At 38.1% G+C, this 19,321-nt stretch overlaps 4 protein-coding genes and 1 pseudogene across 4 annotated transcripts; all 5 read left to right on the forward strand.

The window, feature by feature from the left end:
- Positions 1-850: 850 nt before the first annotated feature.
- Positions 851-2,241, forward strand: LOC113664213 (beta-2 adrenergic receptor-like). Its single transcript, XM_027179802.2, has one exon. The coding sequence runs from the start codon at positions 1,064-1,066 to the stop codon at positions 2,069-2,071; it is 1,008 nt and encodes a 335-aa protein (XP_027035603.2). The 5' UTR covers positions 851-1,063; the 3' UTR covers positions 2,072-2,241.
- A 1,474-nt stretch (positions 2,242-3,715) lies between these two features.
- LOC149035662 (beta-2 adrenergic receptor-like) lies at positions 3,716-5,662 on the forward strand (annotated as a pseudogene).
- Positions 5,663-9,132: 3,470 nt separating this feature from the next.
- LOC149035663 (beta-1 adrenergic receptor-like) lies at positions 9,133-11,198 on the forward strand. The gene has a single exon (XM_089190819.1). It carries the CDS (start codon positions 9,447-9,449, stop codon positions 10,455-10,457), a length of 1,011 nt encoding a protein of 336 aa, XP_089046945.1. The 5' UTR covers positions 9,133-9,446; the 3' UTR covers positions 10,458-11,198.
- A 2,537-nt stretch (positions 11,199-13,735) lies between these two features.
- On the forward strand, positions 13,736-14,945 carry LOC149035664 (beta-2 adrenergic receptor-like). Its single transcript, XM_089190822.1, has one exon. It carries the CDS (start codon positions 13,736-13,738, stop codon positions 14,600-14,602), a length of 867 nt encoding a protein of 288 aa, XP_089046948.1. The 3' UTR covers positions 14,603-14,945.
- Positions 14,946-16,243: 1,298 nt separating this feature from the next.
- LOC113685452 (beta-1 adrenergic receptor) lies at positions 16,244-18,543 on the forward strand. Its single transcript, XM_089190821.1, has one exon. It carries the CDS (start codon positions 17,391-17,393, stop codon positions 18,291-18,293), a length of 903 nt encoding a protein of 300 aa, XP_089046947.1. The 5' UTR covers positions 16,244-17,390; the 3' UTR covers positions 18,294-18,543.
- Positions 18,544-19,321: the final 778 nt, after the last annotated feature.

Here is a 19,321-nt window from a genome sequence, read left to right on the forward strand (position 1 = left end):
GTGTTTTGACTGACTAACTCATTAGGATTTCTCTCCATAGCTGCTTGCGAACATTTTTCAAATTGATCGGAGGGGAATGTTTCCTTGTTTCGTCTTTTTGATGAATAGGGTAAAAAAAAAAATGTTATTTAAGGAACCAATCTCACCGCTAATCGCATATACTCACAGGCGACCGAGTCTCATTTAAAGAAAACGGATATTTTTTATTTTCCGTGAGCAATAGGCCATATGTGAAGCAAAAAGCGATGCGTTACATGTGAAAGTAAACAGTTACACAACATTTATAACGCATAGGGCGAAATATGTTTTTATTAGATTGCTTTTTAATTCCTTTTACTCCTATGCAAAGAATGTCATAGTCTGTTCCAGACATTTAGTTTCTAGAAGCGAGCAGGAAAAAAAGTAGATATAATTACGATAAACTGATGTACACCGACAGTAAACAAAGTAAAAAACGACATTGGGAAATACTTAAACTTTTTCTGTTCTCCATACTGAACGGACAAATATCACTGAAACTGAAATGTTTTGCATAAGTCACCATCACATTATGCAGATGTTCAAGACAGGGCTATACTCATTTCACACCCTAAAAGCCGAACGCAATTAGAAACAAAATTTTTAAGCAAGGACCGTGAATGAAGGAAGTTTATGGTGGGAAGCGGACAGTACTCATAAGGGTTAACATGACAAAGCAAATGATTCTAGATTTAAACCATTTGGGACATTTTTCAGTTTTCGGTATGAATCTAAAAAAAAAAAATTATGGCGCTAGCCATACTAGAGAGTATTTATTTTTGGAATGAAACTGAAGCATATCCATATCTAAAGCATATATTTCTAATTTAATGCGCACCTTCCCTCAAACAGACGGCAGATGAATAAGGTGTGCCTGTCAATAAAATGCATATTGAAAAGAAAACTTTTGAATAATCCTATGCAAAAGAAGGAAGAAAAAGCATCGCAGTAACATCTGTTCCTTGACGAGGGAAGGCAGATCAAAATTAACGACGGTTTTCAGACTTATTTCTCGACTTCTGCGGTTGCTTTGCATCAACTTAACATGAAAGGTAACAGCTCGGAGGAACATCTCAGCACTGCAGCGTCCATTGTACTGTCAGTGTGGCTCTCCTTGTCTGGTTTAGCCGCTATAACTGGAAATGTCGTTGTGTTATGGCTGTTCTACAAACACGAGTCTTTACGAACAATATCAAACCGATTTTTAGCCTCGTTATCCGTGGCGGATGCTTTTGTCGGCCTTGTCATAGATCCTGTTTGGATTGTTATCAAATGTTGGAGTCTGCGAAGAGTTCAAAGGAACTTGTTTATGATTGCTAAAATGCTGTGGATTCATACAACTGCAGCCACTACTTTGAACTCGTGCTGTGTTTCAATCGACCGTTTTATTGCGATTCGGTTTCCTTTCCGTTATCAGGACAGTTTAACCAAGAGAAGATGCTTTGCAGTAATTATTTTGGTGTGGTTTATCTCATTGAGTCTTCCTTTTCTGATGTTCTCGAGGGAGGGAATGGATCGAAAGGAACTTTTTGTGTCCATTACAATTACAATATGTTTAGTTCCATTATTAGTGGTCTCCTTTTGCTACATAATCATTTTCAAATTAGCCAGAAAACAGTTTAGGAGAATTTTAGAAACTACAAATATTCCTGACTCAGGCGAAAATATGAGAGTTCGGGTCATGCAAAATTTTAAAGCTATCAAAACAGTCGGTTTTGTTTTAAGTGCCTACATCATCACATGGATGCCCAGTGTAGTTCTGCAGTTGGTTAATTTTTATTATATCGAAGAAAACCGTGATGGATTTCATAAGGTTAAATTAGTTGTATGGCCTTGGGTTGAGGCAATCGCTTTTACTTCATCAGCGATCAACCCATTGATTTACTACCTCAGAAATAGCGACTTTCGCCGAGCTTTTCGCCGCACCTTCCATTGGTTGCCCTGTGTTAACGAACAAGATGCATCACACCTTAGAGCACAACCAGAACGAAACAGGTTGAATCGAAATATTGGAACTTGTGGCAACTTAACAGCTAAGGAGACAGAAGTCTGAGGACAATATATTCAAGAGAAAAAAGACTCTGCTTACGAACAAGCCTGAGCCTAGAAACCACATAAAAAGTTCATGTTTAAACGAAAGCCTTAGTTTTTACGTGTACTCTACAAATAGTCCTTTTCCTTAAAAAACACTTGTTTATATATAATAAAAATGCAATTTCTTTGACGTGTTAAACAACTCTTTCAAGGCATGAAATGTCATTCCCGTCAAATTTCCATCACCGAGCATTAATTTCTATGATACTAGCAAGATATACGAAGAACGCTATTTTGTAGTAAAAATTTAGACAGTTTTGATCTACAGAACTGAGAGGAGAAAGGAGGCCAGTTGAATCTGTGATCCTGCGAGAATTGAAATATCCACTCTCAAACTACCTTATTTATTTTGTCATTAATTTATTTTTTATTTACTACGATGGTGTTTGCCAGCGGTAATTGCCTTTTGGCTAGAATTTTATGTGGTTGCGCGCCATTTTCCCCGCGCGCCTCACCGCTTGAGCGGTGTTTTGGCTGACTTCCTCATAAGGAGTTTCTCTCGTACAGCTGCTTACGAATCCTTACGATAAAATAGGTCTATTCCCTATTTACAGTCCACAGATTCCCTCCTCGAAGATCTTTGCATGGCACTTTATCCTAAACAAATAGGAATGAACGTAAAGGAAGGGTGAATAAAGCACTGACTTACTAAGGTTGCCTCACGGCGCCGGTTGGTAGCTGGCACATAATGAGGAGAAGGGAAGTGATAATTTTAGTGCGGAGGTTCTATAACTCTGCTTCTTGCGCCCGTCGCGTAAGCTGGCTTCCTCTATTGTCGTATTCGTTTCCATCGTTCACGGCCACTCCATCAATATCAACGTCTCGTATTTTGACTCATTAATAGTGTACTTATTGTCGTTACCATTTTCATCTCAGATGTGACAACATTTTTCAAATTGATCGGAGCTTATTCTCATAAGGGGAATGTTTTCTTGTTTCGTCTTTTTGATGAAAAGGGTAAAAAAAATTGTTATTAAAAGAACCAATCTCACCGCTGTTCGCATACACTCACAGGCGGCCGAGTCTCACTGAAAGAAAACGGATATTTTTGTACTCTCCGTGAGCAAAAGACTATATGCGAGACGAAAAGCGATGCGTTACATGTGCAAGTAAAAAGTTACATCAAATTTTTTAATGCATATTGCGAAATATGTTTTCATGAAATTGCTTTTTAATCCCTTTTATTATTATGCAAAGAATGTCATATTATGTTCCAGACATTTAGTTTCTGGGAACGAGCAGGAAAAAAAAAGTAGCCGTATTTACGATAAACTGATGTACACCGACAGTAAACAAAGTAAAAAACGACATTGGGAAATACTTAAACTTTTTCTGTTCTCCATACTGAACGCACAAATATCGCTGAAACTGAAATGTTTTGCATGAGTCACCATCACATTATGCAGATGTTCAGGACAGGGCTATAAACGCATTACATCGGGCATTGATATGAATTGTTTTATTCATCTCACACCCTTGAAGCCGAACGCAAGTAGAAACAAAAATTTTGAAGCACAAAACTCATAAACTATTCTGATGTATTTCGGCAGGATTACGTTACCGCAGGGGAGTCGCGAGAATGATTCTGGCTTTACGGAGTATGCGCTGATGAGTGCTTCAGGAAATTCTAAATTTGGCTTGATAATGGCCTGACGTATTACGGAGTATTTTAAGATCAACTTTTAATTCGAAACCTAACACATTTATCCCATCAGTTATTTGAATTAGGCTACTAACTTTAATATCCAGCATCAAATTTAAAATTTGGCTTTTAGGTTCAAATTAGAACTCCCTGAGCCAGTCAGTGAGTGTGACCACCTGTGAGATTAACGTGAAATAGAGGTTTTTAACTCAAATATTATTAGTTTTTCTGAGCTGCAGTTATGCGTTTTCTTGTGCATCTATTGTCACAAAAGCAGCTACCTATCAGGAAGACAAGTTTGTTGATACTCACAAAAACTTCGGCAAAAAGATTGAGATCTACCTGTTTTACAATGATGCACTGAAGAGGACAACAAAACGATTTCAGTTTCAAGGCATATTTTCAAAACTTTGGGGATATTTGTAATTTCGTGCGCACCTTTTCTCAAACAGACGGCAGATGAATAAGGTGTGCCTGTCAATAAAATGCATGTTGAAAAGAACAGTTTTGAATAATCCTATGCAAAAAAGGAAGAAAAAGCATCGCAGTAACATCTGTTCCTTGACGAGGGAAGGCAGATCAAAATTAACGACGGTTTTCAGACTTATTTCTCGACTTCTGCCGTTGCTTTGCACCAACTTAACATGAAAGGTAACAGCTCGGAGGAACATCTCAGCACTGCAACGTCCATTGTTCTGTCAGTGTGGCTCTCCTTGTCTGGTTTAGCCGCTGTAACTGGAAATGTCGTCGCGTTGTGGCTGTTCTACAAACACGAGTCTTTACGAACAATATCAAACCGATTTTTAGCCTCGTTATCCATAGCAGACGTTCTTGTCGGCCTTGTGATAGATCCTTATTGGATTGTTATCAGATGTTGGAATTCGCGAAGAGTTCAAAGGAAATTGTTGATGATTACTAAAATGCTGAGGATTCATACAATCGCAGCCACTACTTTGAACTCGTGCTGTGTTTCAATCGACCGTTTTATTGCGATTCGGTTTCCTTTCCGTTATCAGGACAGTTTAACCAAGAGAAGATGCTTTGCAGTAATTATTTTGGTGTGGCTTATCTCATTGAGTCTTCCTTTTCTGATGTTCGCGAGGGAGAGAATGGAACCTTGTGTGTTCATTGCATTTACAATATGTTTAGTTCCATTATTAGTGGTCTCCTTTTGCTATATAACCATTTTCAAATTAGCCAGAAAACAGTTTAGGAGAATTTTACTAGCTAAGAATATTCCTGACTCAGGCGAAAATATAAGAGTTCGTGTCGTGCAAAATTTTAAAGCTATTAAAACAGTAGGTTTTGTTTTAAGTGCTTGCATCATCACATGGATGCCAATTGTAGTTTTGCAGTCGGTTAAATTTTATTATATCGAAGAAGGACGTAGCAATAGGAAAGTTAAATCAGTTGTAAGGCTTGGGTTGACGCAATCGCTTTTACTTCATCAGCGATCAACCCATTGATTTACTACTTCAGAAATAGCGACTTTCGCCGAGCCTTTCGCCGCACCTTCCATTGGTTGCCCTGTGTTCACGAACAAGATGCATCACACCTTGGAGCACAACAAGAGCGAAACAGGTTGAATCGAAATGTTGGAACTTGTGGCAATTTAACAGCTAAGGAGACAGAAGTCTGAGGACAATATATTCAAGCGAAAAAAGACTTTGCTTAAGAACAAGCCTGAGCCTACCAAAAACACATGAAAAGTTCATGTTCAAACGAAAGCCTTAGTTTTTAAAATGTTAGTTTATATATAATAAAAATGCAATTTCTTTGTCGTTTTAAACAACTCTTTCAAGGCATGAAATTTCATTCCCGTCAAATTTCCATCACAGAGCATTAATTTCTATGATACTAGCAAGATGTAGGTATAAGAATATTGAGTAAAGCTTTGACTTATCCAGGTTGCCTCTGGGGTGTAGGTGGCTGGCCCATTATGAAGAGAACGGAAACAATAATTTTAGTACGGAGGTCCAATATTTCGGCCTCTTGCACCAGTCACGCAAGCTGGCTTACTTAAGAGTCGAGTTCGTTTCTATCGTTCACCGTCACTCCATCAACATAAAAGACTCGTATTTTGACTTATTAATAGTGTAATTATTATCATTACCATTTTCATCTCAGATGACAACATTTTTCAAATTGACCTGAGCCTTGTTCTCATGAGGGCATGTTTTCTTCTTTCGTCTTTCTGATGAAAAATGTCAAAAAAAATTCAGTTTATTAAAAGAACCAATCTCATCGTTGTTCGCATATACTCACAGGCGACCGAGGCTCACTTAAAGAAAACGAACGCTTTTTACTCTCCGTGAGCGAAAGGCTGTATGCGAAAAGAAAAGCGATGCGTTACATGTGCAAGCAAACAGTTACACAACATTTACCGAAACGTGACTCTCGTCTCCAAGCGTATGGAAGTGTTGTGTTGCAAAGTTTCTCTTCATAATCGCCCAAAACATATTCAACTATTGCCTTTTATCATGATATTCTTAATGTATAGAACGGAGCATGTTTTTATTGAATTGCTTATTGTTCCCTATTATTCTTCTGCATAGAATACCATAGCCTGTTCAAATCGGTCAGTTTGAGTGAACGAGCCAGAAACAAAAAAAGGAGATATTAACACGTTCGCAGAGGTAGCTGTATTTACGATAAGCTGATGTACAGCGACAGCAGAACAAAGTAAGAAAGGAAGTTGGGAAAGACTTGACATTTTTCCGTTCTCCTTACCGACCGGACAGATATCACTGAGACTGAAATGTTTTGCATGAGTCACTATTATATTATGCAGATATGATGATGTTCAAGGGGGCCATAAACGCTTTACATTGGACATTGATCTGAATTTTTTATTCCTGTAACACCCTCAAAACCGAACGCAAGTAAAAGCATAAATTTTGAAGTGAGGACCGTGAATGAAGAACACTTGAAAAAACGCCCTTGTGACAGGGCAGGTTTTGTACGTTGTTACTAAAATCAGGGTCTGGGAACGGGGAACGGGGAACGGGGAACGAGGAACGAGAAACGGGTTTACACCGGTAATCCACATAAGAATTCAAAATGGCGGATGACAAGATGGAGAAAAGGGCCTGAGCACCAGTTTTGAGCATTCGCTCTTTCAACTCGGACGTCGGAGTAAACAGCATGGCCGGTAAGTCAAGACTTTATGAAAAGGGTTTCTAACTTGAATTCTTATGTGGATTACTGCTGTGAACCCGTTCCTCGTTCCTCGTTCCTGATTTTGATAACATCCGGTTTTGTATGGCAGTCAGCAGACGGCACTCATAAGGTTCAACATGAAAACATGAATGATTCTAGATTTTAACTATTAGGGATATTTTTCAGTTTTTTTGTCTGAAAGACAGTTACAGCCATACTGGAGAGTATATATTTTTGTTGGATGAAATTGAAGTATGTTCATGCATTGGTTTTATTTTTGCCGAGAGAAGAAATTAAATCAGGTACCGTACAGAATGCATGCGTAGAAATATATTTTTTTTTCGGTAGAACAAAACTTCCTTGAGTGTCCCCCTACAGTCCAACTCTGTTTCCTATCTCTGTTGTGCTTAATTTTTGGTTGACGTTTCCCTTAATAATCTTCAAACACGCCCTAAGAGTGAGTAACGTCACATTTCTTCTCACAATATGACCCCTGAATTTAATATGAAAGTCACGATAACAGAAAATGATTGCCAAACAATGAAGACTTTTCTGTTTAATACATGAACTCTCTTTGTTAGTGCAATAGAAGTTGTATGGAGAACAGAACGGAGAATATAAAAACTGATCAGGAATGATCCAAGGAGGCCTGGGCTAGAAAAGTCATATGGATGGCTAAATACGCCAACACAGACATAAGAGTTTGCCAAGAAGGACATCTTGAATATATTTTCAAAGTCCTCCATACTGGAGTGATACGAATTTGATTCTTCATTTTCTTTGACCAAAGTGATGAACATGAACTATTCGGACGAACATCTCAGCAGTGCAACGTCCATTGTTCTGTCACTATGGTTCTCCTTATCTTGTCTTGATGCTGTTGCGGGAAATGCCGTTGTATTGTGGTTGTTCAACAAAAACAAGTCTTAACGAACAATTTCCAACTGTTTCTTAGCCTCGCTTTCCGTGGTGGACTTTTTGGCTCGAATTGTTGTGCACCCACTGTTTACGGCTGGATATCTCTCTTAGTCTTCATATCACAGTAGCGCAATAATTAGACATGTCTTATGGATGCACTCTACAGCCTCCACAGCGTTTAACTTGTGCTGTGTTTCCGCTGACAGGTTGATCGAAGTTCGCTTGCCTTTCCGCTATCAGGAAATAGTGACAGAGAAGAGATGTTATGGACTGATGACTACAGTTTGGGTCATAACACTCCTTTCTTGATGATGATTGTAAAGAATGAAGCAAATGGTCATCTTGCAGAACCAAGGTTGTTTTCCGCTTTCTTTACATTTCTTTTTCCAATATTTGGGGTTACGTTACGCCATCAGTTTTCATTTTCAAAACAGCCAGAGAACAATACAAAATAATAAAGAAGGAAAATGGAAACTCCAATGACAATAGACTCCGCGCTGGTGAAAATTTCAAAGCCATAAAAACAGTTGGACTCGTTTTGATTGTTTGTTTTGTCATGTGGATGCCCTGTTTAATCCTGACTATTGTTAGTTGTTATAATCTTACCACACAGTGTAGACAGGGAGATTCAAAGAGACCGATTCCGGTTGCAAGGACTTGGGTTAAGGCAACTGCGCTGACTTTATCAGCAATCAATCCATTGATATACACTTCCGAAAGGGTGGGTTTCAACAAGCTTTTCGCCGGTATTTTCATTGGATGCCCGGTCTCCAACAGATCTAAGACAAGAGCGACATCCACTGAAACCTAGAGACAAAAAGTTTAACGCTCCATTTCATTGTACTTCTCAAGAAGTCTGATTTGCGCAGAAAAAGGTGGAAGTTTCAATCAAGTCAAATTTGGGCTGATGATGCTTCCATTGAGTACATTTAGGCTTATAAATTTTAAATAAATAAGATGCGTTGATTAATTATGTCTTTTTATTTTAACAAAGCAGCTCTTTAAAATGCAGTGGACTCCCCGCAGTCTGAGTTTGCTTAACTTGCGTGTTACTCTTCGCATGTATTGTACTGCAGACTATTTTAAGATCAACTTCTAATTCGAAACCTGACACATTTATCCCATTAGTTATTTAAATTAGGCTACTAACTTTAATATCCAGCATCAAATTTGACATTTAGTTTAGTAAGATTCAAGTTAGAACTCCCTGAGCCAGTCAATTAATTGCAGTGAATTACTGCTTTGCGTTTTCTCGTGCACCTATTGTCACAAAAGCAGCTGCCCATCGGAAAGAAGTTGGTTCTCACTAAACTTCGGCAAAAAGATTGAAATCTAGTTGTTTCGCATGACGGACTGAAGAGAATACCAGAAATATTCAGTTTTAAACCAAGTTTTCAAAAAAATTTTTATTTCACGCGCACATTTCCTCAAACAAACGGCAGATAAATTATGTGTGCCTGTCAATAAACTACATATTGGAAAGGAAATTTTCGACAATTCTAGCAAGAACGGGAATAAAAAGCATCGCAGCAACATCTGTTCCCTGACTAGGGAAGGCAAATCTAAATTTCCGACTTACTTTTGGACTTCTGCTGTTACTTTGCACCAGCTTAACATGAAAGGTAACTGCTCGAAGGAATATCTCAGCTCTGGGGCGTCCATTGTACTATCAGTGTGGTTCTCCTTGTCTGGTTTAGCCGCTATAACTGGAAATGTCGTTGTGTTATGGCTGTTCTACAAACACAAGTCTTTAAGAACAATTTCAAACCGGTTTTTAGCCTCGTTATCCGTGGCGGACGTTTTTGTCGGCCTCGTCATAGATCCTGTTTGGATTGTTATCGTATGTTGGATTCAGCCAAGAGGTCAAAAGAATTTGATAACGCTTACTAAAATGCTCTGGATTCAAACAACCGCAGCCACTACTTTGAACTCGTGCTGTGTTTCAATCGACCGTTTTACTGCGATTCGGTTTCCTTTTCGGTATCAGGACATTTTAACCAAGAGGAGATGTTTGGCGGTCATTATTTTGGTGTGGTTCATCTCGCTGAGTCTTTCTTTTCCAATATTGTTCTTTCAACCAGGAAGGGATCGAAAAGAACTTTTTGTGTCCATTACATGTACAATGTTTTTAGCTCCATTATTAGTAGTCTCCTTTTGCTACATACTCATTTTCAAAGTAGCTAGAAAACAGTTTGGGAGAATTTTAGCAGCTAAGAAGCTTCCTGACTCAAGCGAAAATATAAGAGCTCGTGTCACGCAAAATTTCAAAGCTATCAAAACAGTCGGTTTTGTTTTAAGTGCTTGCATCATCACATGGATGCCCAGTGTAGTTCTGCTGTTGGTTGACCTTTACTATGCCAAAGAAGAACGATGTCGAATTAGGAAAGTTAAATCAGTTGTATTGCCTTGGGTTCAGGTAATCGCTTTTACTTCGTCAGCGATCAACCCATTGATTTACTACCTCAGAAATAGCGACTTTCGCCGAGCCTTTCACCGCACCTTCCATTGGTTGCCCTTTGTTCACGAACAAGATGCATCACACCTTAGAGCACAACCAGAGCGAAACCGCTTCATTCGAAATGTTGAAACTTGTGGCAACTTAACAACTAAGGAGACAGAAGTCTGAGGACAATATATTCAAGCGTAAAAGGACCCTGCTTAAGAACAAGCCTGAGCCTACAAACCTCATAGAAAGTTTTCGTTCAAAAGGGAGGCCTTAGTCTTATATTTATAGTATAATGGTTTTTTTTCTTTGTTTATATATAACAAAAATAATATTTCTTTTTCATGTTAAACAACACTTTCAGGGCACAAAACTTCATTCCCTTCAAACTTCCATCGCCGAGCATTAATTTCTGTAATAACACTCTTTTGCAATAAAAAATTCAGACAGTTTTGATCTACAGAATTAAGAGGAGGAGGAAGACCAGCCGATTCTGTGATCCTTTGAGAATTGAAATATCCACTCTTAAACAACCTTTTTTTATTTTGTCATTTATTTATTCATACTTTGAAGATTTCATGTGGGTGCACGCTATTTTCACCGCGTCACCGCTTTAGCGATGTTTTGACTGATTACTTCTTTTCTCATGCGGGCATGTTTTCTTGATTCGTCTTTCTGATGAAAAATGTCGAAAAAAATTCATATCACAGTGGTGCAATGACTAGACATGTTTCATGGATTCACTCAGCTTAACTTCTATGGCTGGACCAGTTCGCTAAGGCTGAAGTCTGAACTGGGCTAAGGAGACAAAAGTCTGAGTACAATTCACGTGAAAAAGGAATCTGCTTGAGCACACGCCGGCCTGGTGCCTCTCATAAAGAAGTTGATATTCAAATGGAAGCCTTGATTTTTTTAACTTATTGTACACTGAATGTTTTTATTTCTTAATAAATGCAAGTTTAACTAAACACGCTTTGATAAAAATAATGTTTCTTTGTCGTGTCAAAGACATGTAGTTTTTCCGTCAAATTCCCCTTACCCAGCATTCGTTGTCAGTCAGTCAAAGCGACCATAATGCCAGCGAGACCAAAGGTAACGTGAGCTGGAATAAAGCGCTCAGTTCTATAGCCCAGAGAACACTTCAACAAAAGCTTTATAGAAAGAAAGATGTCGAAGGCAACGAGATCGTGGTGAGCCAAAATGTTTTAAAAGTAGATTAATGGCTCCGCACGTGCGCTTTAAGGCTTTGAACATTTCTTGGGTGATCTCTGCGTGAGAACAGCGTGAAGTCAACAAAAAGTATGTATTCGTTGAGAACAGAAACCTCGAAAGTGAATTATTCATACTTCTGTTTGTAACTTAGCATTGATCTGACATCTTATATTGAAGAAAGAGGTCTGGTACCGCCTTGCTTAAGTATATCTAGTATATAGACGTTTTAGTGTGTAATAGCGCAGAGTATTTTTACGAGTTGTGCTGTATTTTGACGAGCCCGCAAGGCGAGTCAAAATACAAACAATGAGCAAAAATACTCAGCGATACTTCACACAAAAACTTCTAATACGTTTTTTATTATCCAACTGTTTTATTTTTCATGCACTTCGTATAAGGCGGGAAAAGCGAAGCGAACCGAGAATTGGTTTGTGACAGGTTTTGGGTTATGCTCGCGTCGGATTGGCTCATGAGACGTCAACTTGTCACACAAGGTTTCAAAACGATTCAAAGTTGAATTTTAGTTTCGATTGTTGCTCTTAAATCGTATACATTTGAGAGTACTGTGAGCACAAAAGTGTTCGTTTATCAATGAAAAGTGATGAATAATTTGTCGCCAGTAAGCTAACGAGAGACAAACTCTTACAAAAGCATACAAAAAAAGAATTTCCAAAACTACATTTCATTTTCATCATCCGACTTAATCACATTGCGACGACGCTTCGCAGGAATGGCTGCCGGTTCTTGAGGAGCTGAAGCCTGTGAACTAAGGACAATGGTACAGTTGTTAAATACGGCACCAGAGGAGACTTAAGACTTAAAGATTGTCATTATTTATCATTATTTATTTATTAGACAAGTGTAGCCAACCTGTCAAACAGGTTTTTATACAGTACAAAATAACCAACTGTCCAAATAACCGTGAATTATTATCCAACTGCATAAATTAGAGTACAAAAAACGTGCGAATAGAGTACAAATATCCTGCGATATTGCACGGTTATTTGCACAGTTGGTTATTTTGTACTATAAAAAAAAACCTGTTTAACCAGTCGACTGTGCACTCTACGCTTCCCTATCCACTTTCCTTTTCCAGCCTTGTAAGAAATGAGGAGAAAAAAAGTTAGGTGGGTAATAATTAACTTATTAAACATTTTGGTGTGTAGTATCGCTGAGTATTTTTACCCCTTTTTTTGTATTTTGATTAGCCCTATGGGCTCGTCAAGATACGGCACAACTAGTAAAAATACTCAGCGATACTACATACTAAAACGTCTAATAAGATATATATATATATATCGCAGGATATTTGTACTCAATTCGCGCGTTATTTGTATCTTACTTTGTTCTGTTGGATAAGCTCCCTTATTCATCTTTGTCTGTAACTGGCAATGGTTAATCACCTGTCACGGTGCATTTTGCTGAAGTTTCCAACAATAGCCGAATTTCCCAGATAAACTTGTTTGAATTGGTCACCGGATTTATTCGAGAAAAGCGCGAGTATTCTTTCCTTTCTGTGGAAATCCTTATAACTGCTCCCTTCTTTATCAAGATTTACAGAAGATTTACCAAAAGGGCAATGCAAAAGTGAAGTCTCTTGAAAATGACTAAATTAAGGACTTTTTTTAAGATCCATTTAAGTACTTGATGGGGCTCCAAAACTTTCCGTTCAGAATCAAATTACTGCTCTCACTTGGTTCAAAATGCTCAAATTAAATGCTTGAGGAGAGAAATCACTTTTGGAATTGAAGCTAAATACTAGCGGTTGAAATAACTATAAGCCGTTGATTATTTATGAGAGTTTCATTCGAATTTTTCTCAAGGCCTTGCCATCACTAAGTACCTGCATCTCAGGAAAAACATGTTTTGCTAATTTTCTGTGTATCTCTGCGAATGAATTAAGACTAAATTGATCTTATCAGTTTTGGACAAAAGTAATCAAGACATTGAACTATACGGCAAGAGGATAAAATGGGACGTTGGAAAGATATCTTTAAAGTGTGTTTTCTCGTTTGGATTCCGCTTCGTGCCTAAGTTTAGGACTTAACTTCTAGACTTTCTTCTTACGGTCAATAAACAACTACATTTCTAAAGCGGTGTATATCGATCATATGATATCATTTATGCAAAATTCAATGTATTAGCTTCTGTAACATCTGCTTTGTTTAAATACATTGAATTTAGGTAAATTCATAAAAAAATTCAAACTCTTCTCCAGCTTCTGATGTCACCAAATGCCTACAATTCAGATGAATGATAGCTGTCCAGACGAACATCTCAGCAGTGCAGCGTCCATCGTTCTATCGCTGTGGTTCTCTTTGTCTGGATTTGCCACTGTAGCAGGAAATGCGGTCGTGTTGTGGTTGTTCTACAGAAATGAATCTTTACGAACAACTTCCAATGGATTCTTAACCTCTTTGTCAGTAGCAGACTTTTTAGTTGGGCTGGTTATAGACCCTGTCTGGATCGTCATCAGATGCTTGATTCAGCCACCAGTACATAGTGCTTTGCACTACAATCTGTACATGTTGTGGATTCACACAACCACCGCTACAACCTTTAACTTGTGCTGCGTTTCCGTAGACCGGTTTATTGCGATTAGGTTTCCTTTCCGTTATCAGGACATTGTAACCAAGAAAAGATGCTGTACGGTGATTATTTTGGTGTGGCTGATTTCATTATGTCTTCCTTTCACCGCTACTTCGGTAGATTTGTTGGGAAATATTGCAAGTGCAGTGCTTTGGTTGTCTTTGGCATTTGTAACATTTCTCGCTCCATTATTTGTCGTAACTTTCTGTTATATGTTTATGTTTAAAGCTTCACGACGTCAATGCAGAAAGATGTTTCCCAACGAAAATCGTCAAAGCTTCGACACGAAAAACATTCCAGGAAATGGTACTATGAAAAATTTCAAAGCTATTAAGACGGTCGGTTATATTTTATGTGTTTACATTGTTTCTTGGATGCCCAGTCTTGTCTTACTCGTAGTTCATTGTTATTATACAGCGACGAATCATCTCTGTTACGACATCAAAATAGACAAAGTTGTATGGCCTTGGGTTGAGGCAATCGCTTTTACTTCATCAGCGATCAATCCATTGATTTACTATGAATAGAAATTAAATAAAAGTTACTGTTAGCATTTGTTTTCAGTGAACTCCCTAACTGAATTCAAGTCTTGAAAAGTTTGGATCATTCTTTTACATTTATTCAGAGGACTCGAGGTTTTAGAAAGTGAAATTATTGTTGTATTCAAACTTAGGCTCAGACTTTTGTCTCCTGGTCAACAGCTTGCATTTGTATTTCTTTAACCTCTTGGCGTCTGCTTTTCCGAAATAAAAGCTTTTTAAATGTAATGAACCTATGAGTTTGTTCAAAATGAAAATCCATCCCCAATTCATTTATTTTTTTTGGCGAAAGTCGCGATTTTCGCGAAGGCTGTGTCACCGATTTGTTAAAATTGATTTTAAAATAAAGTCTACACGATGTAATTTTTTTTCATCGAGATTTATTTTTTCCTTATCAATGATAAAACCATGCAAGAGGTCATTTTCATTAAACATTCATGTAGAATGAACAGAAAGCTGGAATTGGTCGCTGAAAAATTTTTTGAATGAGTGTGGCTGGGTTCTATTTTCCTATTCGGCAATCATTAGAGTCCAAACCCTCTCGTATTGTAATTTTTCTTAGCCGTTGTTTTTTATTCAGTCGTGATGCGTACTGAGAATTAATGTCAAAGCATCTAAAAAGTCTAGAGACAAGATCATATTGGCAAGGGGACGAGTGATTATTTATTTTTTTCGAGGAAGTGAGATGATTTCTGCTGGAAACACCAGAAGATAAAATTTACGTTCCAATGACGGTTTACACTGCTTCTTGCAAGGATAAACACTCGATACGCTCGGCGATCGTTCTTTTCATGCTGCCGCTCTTAAACTGTGGAACGATCTTCCCGGTTCTATTAGAAATATCGAATCTTTAAACAGGTTTATGGAAGCTATTAAGACTTTTTTCTTCACAAAACCCTTTCAACTCTTTGTCTGTAATTTTATGTTTCTATATTACTCATTTCCTTTTTAATTTATAGAGTTAATATCTCAGTATAGCTTTAATTGGAAAGCTAATACTTCTCCTTTGACACATACCGTGGATGTCAGATTATCCAGTTTAATTTAAATGTTAAACAACAGACATATTATTCGCCAGCCGGAGGTCCGTATTGGGAAAAACTGTATTCAAGACAGAGGGCACAGTTTTCCCAAATACGGAGCGACCTAAGCTGGTAAATAACATTTTCATTTTTTTTTTTTCCCACACTTAACGAGATTCTTTCCGAAAGAACCCGAATGATTTAAGGCTGTGATTACGTCCAGATCTTCCAAAAACTGAACGACTTTTGAGTGCATGAGTAAATGGTAGTTAAAATAGAGGTGATGCAAATTAAAGAGAGACGCTTCATCGAAACGTTTTCATTTGTGTAATGATGAAGGTGGCTTTAAAGGCTTCCCGACAAACTTTTTTTTACTAGTATCTGTCACAATCTGACACCTGTTACACCTGTCAAATAGAAAGCGCGTAAGAAAAAGAAAAGCGCATGCACACATTTACAAAATAATGAAACTAGTTTGGCAAGGACTGTCACGACAATGTTTTCTTCAAAAACAGTCAATGATCTTACGGAAAGCATTATTCACTCTCATCGACGATAAATTCATGTACGATGATTTACCTCTGTTCATTAAGTAAACGGCGAGGAAAGTAATTGTGAGTAAATTCAAATTTTTTTTATTTTGAAATTGTGAGAGTTTGCTCGTTTGTTTGCTGCAATGGCGTGTGTAAATCTGGTCATTCCTCCACAAAAACTAAATTGGAATGAGACACTCCAACGAGACATGAGGGGATTTAATGCGCCTTTTTTTCACTAAATTCCTTCAGTTTCTGTTGTGCAATTTACAGTACAAATGTCCACATAGCACGGACTTGGAAAGACTCACAGAGAGCGTATATTTGTTGTAGAACTAAAAACTTCGCTCGCTCTTTCACTACGAACAACTTGTTTGAGAAAATTCAGACATTAAATGAATGAAAGTTCCATCGATTAGTTCAATTGTAACCAAATACCTCGCGTTTTAACTTTCTAGGTACTTTTTGTGAACGATTCAAATTAATTACAAATGGTTTTTAGGCCCCTTGTCAACCAACGTAATGACACTTTAGCTTATACAAATATATTTTGAAGCCAATATTTTTCTGTCAACCAAAGTGATTTAAGAGAAAGGGAAGAGAGGATTAATAATTTATTCATCGCCTTGAGGTAGTGACGGACGTCTTTACTTAAAAATACTGCCTAGCGGGAAAAACGAGATATATTTATGAAAAATTGCAACGAAGATGAGGATGTAGTCGGCGACTCACGAAAGCGTTACCGTTGCCCGTGGGCAGAGATAGGAAAATACGGACCGCGCAAAGAACCATTCAGATTGCAGGATTCGTTACCGTGCCCTCAGATAGAAAATTAAACTGTAAATGAAAATCGAATACTTCCCCAAATTATTTATTCGCCTCAAGCGCAGATGAGACAAAAGTAATTGAAAATTACCTTTCTTTAGATCTTCTCACTCGATGACCTATCAATGAAGCTGTGTTTTGAAGATTTAGACCTTAGATTAAATTTTTGTTTTGAGATCTTTTTTGTTTTACGTACGTTTTTTAGTTGGTAAATTGCTGAAGGTAAGACTGCGCGTAAATGAATTCCACGTTTCCACCAATAAACAGCAAATGAAAAAGTAAACAGCACGTCAGTTTGAGTAACATCTGGTCTAAAGCAAGAAAAAGCGATTGCAAATTTCATTTTTGTAAACCTATTTTCAAACTTCTGCCGTCGCCGTTTGCCAACCGCGGAACATGGATGCTGTTTGCCCGGAAGAACAACTCAGCACTACAGCTTCGATCGCTTTATCTTTGTGGTTCACATTGTCTGGTTTAGCAGCTGTAGCTGGAAACACAATGGTATTGTGGTTGTTCTACAAAAGCGAGTCATTGCGAACAATTTCCAACCGATTCCTAGCCTCGCTGTCGGTAGCAGATCTTTTCGTTGGACTTGTTATTGACCCAATCTGGATCGCCAGTTATTGTCTTATTCAGCCATCAGCTGATAGTGATATGCTCTTCTTCACAGACATGCTCTGGGTTCACACGACTACCGCAACAACTTTTTGCTTGTGCTGTGTTTCTGTAGACCGATTTATTGCGATTCGCTTTCCTTTCCGTTATCAGGAGATTATAACAAAGAAAAGGTGCTACACAGTCATTACTTTGGTATGGTTATTTTCATTGGCACTTCCTTTCTCGATGATGCTAGTGAATAACGACGAAGACGATACAGCGTTGTGGTTATCTCTTGCATTTTTGATATATGTTACTCCTTTATTTGTGGTTTCTATTAGTTATATTTTCATGCTCAAAGAGGCCAGACACCAATGTAGAAGAATAGCACCCAGAAAAAATTATCTGAACCATAATAATCGCAGAGTTCGTATTGTGAAAAACTATAAAGCTATTAAAACAGTCGGTATTGTTTTAGGTGTTTACGTTGTTTCATGGATGCCCAGTTTGATCTTACTTTTAGTTCAGTGTTATCATTTGGTGGCAAATAACCTCTGTGAATCTGATGAAATAGACGCCGTTGTATGGCCTTGGGTAGAGGCTATCGCTTTTACCTCCTCTGCCATTAATCCATTGATATACTACTTTCGGAATAAAGAGTTTCGCCTCGCGTTCCGCCGCACCTTTCGATGGTTACGCTAACGCCTCACAGTAGAGAGTGCACGTCAGTATGGTCTAAGACCGGATCGGAGCCGAATGTCTGGAAATTGTTGGACGGAGACAGAGAGATATAGACAGTTCTAAGGAAAACCTCAGTAAAACACGACTGTTTTTATTGACATAAAGGCGGCAAGCTATTAACAAGTAATGCTCAAACGAAACAATATTATTAGTTTTGTGCTTAAAGTAAGTACATAAGAATTAAAACAATCCTATTGTTTGTGTCTCTTTCTGCAAGTTTCAAGTATTCTTCAGCCACCCACAAGGCCATTGAACCACTCAAGGACTTTCTGACTCAGGTGAAATTATAAGAGTTCGTGTCATGCACAATTTGAAAGCTATCAAAACAGTCGGTTTTGTTTTATGTGCTCTTCCATCATCGCATGCATACCCAGTGTGGTTCTGCTGTTGGTTAACTTTAATTATATCGAAGCAAAGTGCAGTTTTAAGGAAATCACATTTGGTGTGTGGCCTTGGGTTGAGGCAATCGCTTTTACTTCATCAGAGATCAACCCATTGATTTACTACCTAAGAAATGGCGACTTCCATTGAGCTGCTTTCGCCGCACCTTCCATTGACTTGGATATGCCAAATTAATAGAAGAAGAATATATACCAATTCCGCGATCTTGCGAGTTTTGTCTAAATCCAATCTCCAGTTTGCGTTGTTACATTTTTTTGTTTCCCGTTTGACCTTCTATTTTTGAGTGAGAATGGCGAATTTCGTCAGGTGTTCAAAATAGTCCTACCTACACTTTCGCTTTGGTAACGTGAGCTGGAATAAAGCCCTTAGTTCTCCCAACCAGATAACACAAACTTTAATTTGTACAAAGAAAGACTTCGACGGCAACGGGATCTTGGTGAAACAAAACGTTTAAAAAGAAGATTGATGGCCCCGCACAGCGCTTTAAGGCTTTGAACATTTCTTGGGCGATCCCGGCAAGATAACAGCGCGAAGTCACCAAAATTTACGTATTTTTAGAACAGAAACCCCGAAAGTGAATTATTGAC

This window comes from Pocillopora damicornis, chromosome 13 (assembly GCF_964200805.1).
Source record: "Pocillopora damicornis chromosome 13, jaPocDami1.2, whole genome shotgun sequence".
Classification (NCBI taxonomy): Eukaryota; Metazoa; Cnidaria; class Anthozoa; order Scleractinia; family Pocilloporidae; genus Pocillopora; species Pocillopora damicornis.

Excerpts from the sequence above, each read along its gene's own strand:
- LOC149035663 (XM_089190819.1), top strand. The coding sequence starts at position 9,447 with ATGAAAGGTAACTGCTCGAAGGAATATCTCAGCTCTGGGGCGTCCATT.
- LOC113664213 (XM_027179802.2), top strand. The coding sequence starts at position 1,064 with ATGAAAGGTAACAGCTCGGAGGAACATCTCAGCACTGCAGCGTCCATT.
- LOC113685452 (XM_089190821.1), top strand. The coding sequence starts at position 17,391 with ATGGATGCTGTTTGCCCGGAAGAACAACTCAGCACTACAGCTTCGATC.
- LOC149035664 (XM_089190822.1), top strand. The coding sequence starts at position 13,736 with ATGAATGATAGCTGTCCAGACGAACATCTCAGCAGTGCAGCGTCCATC.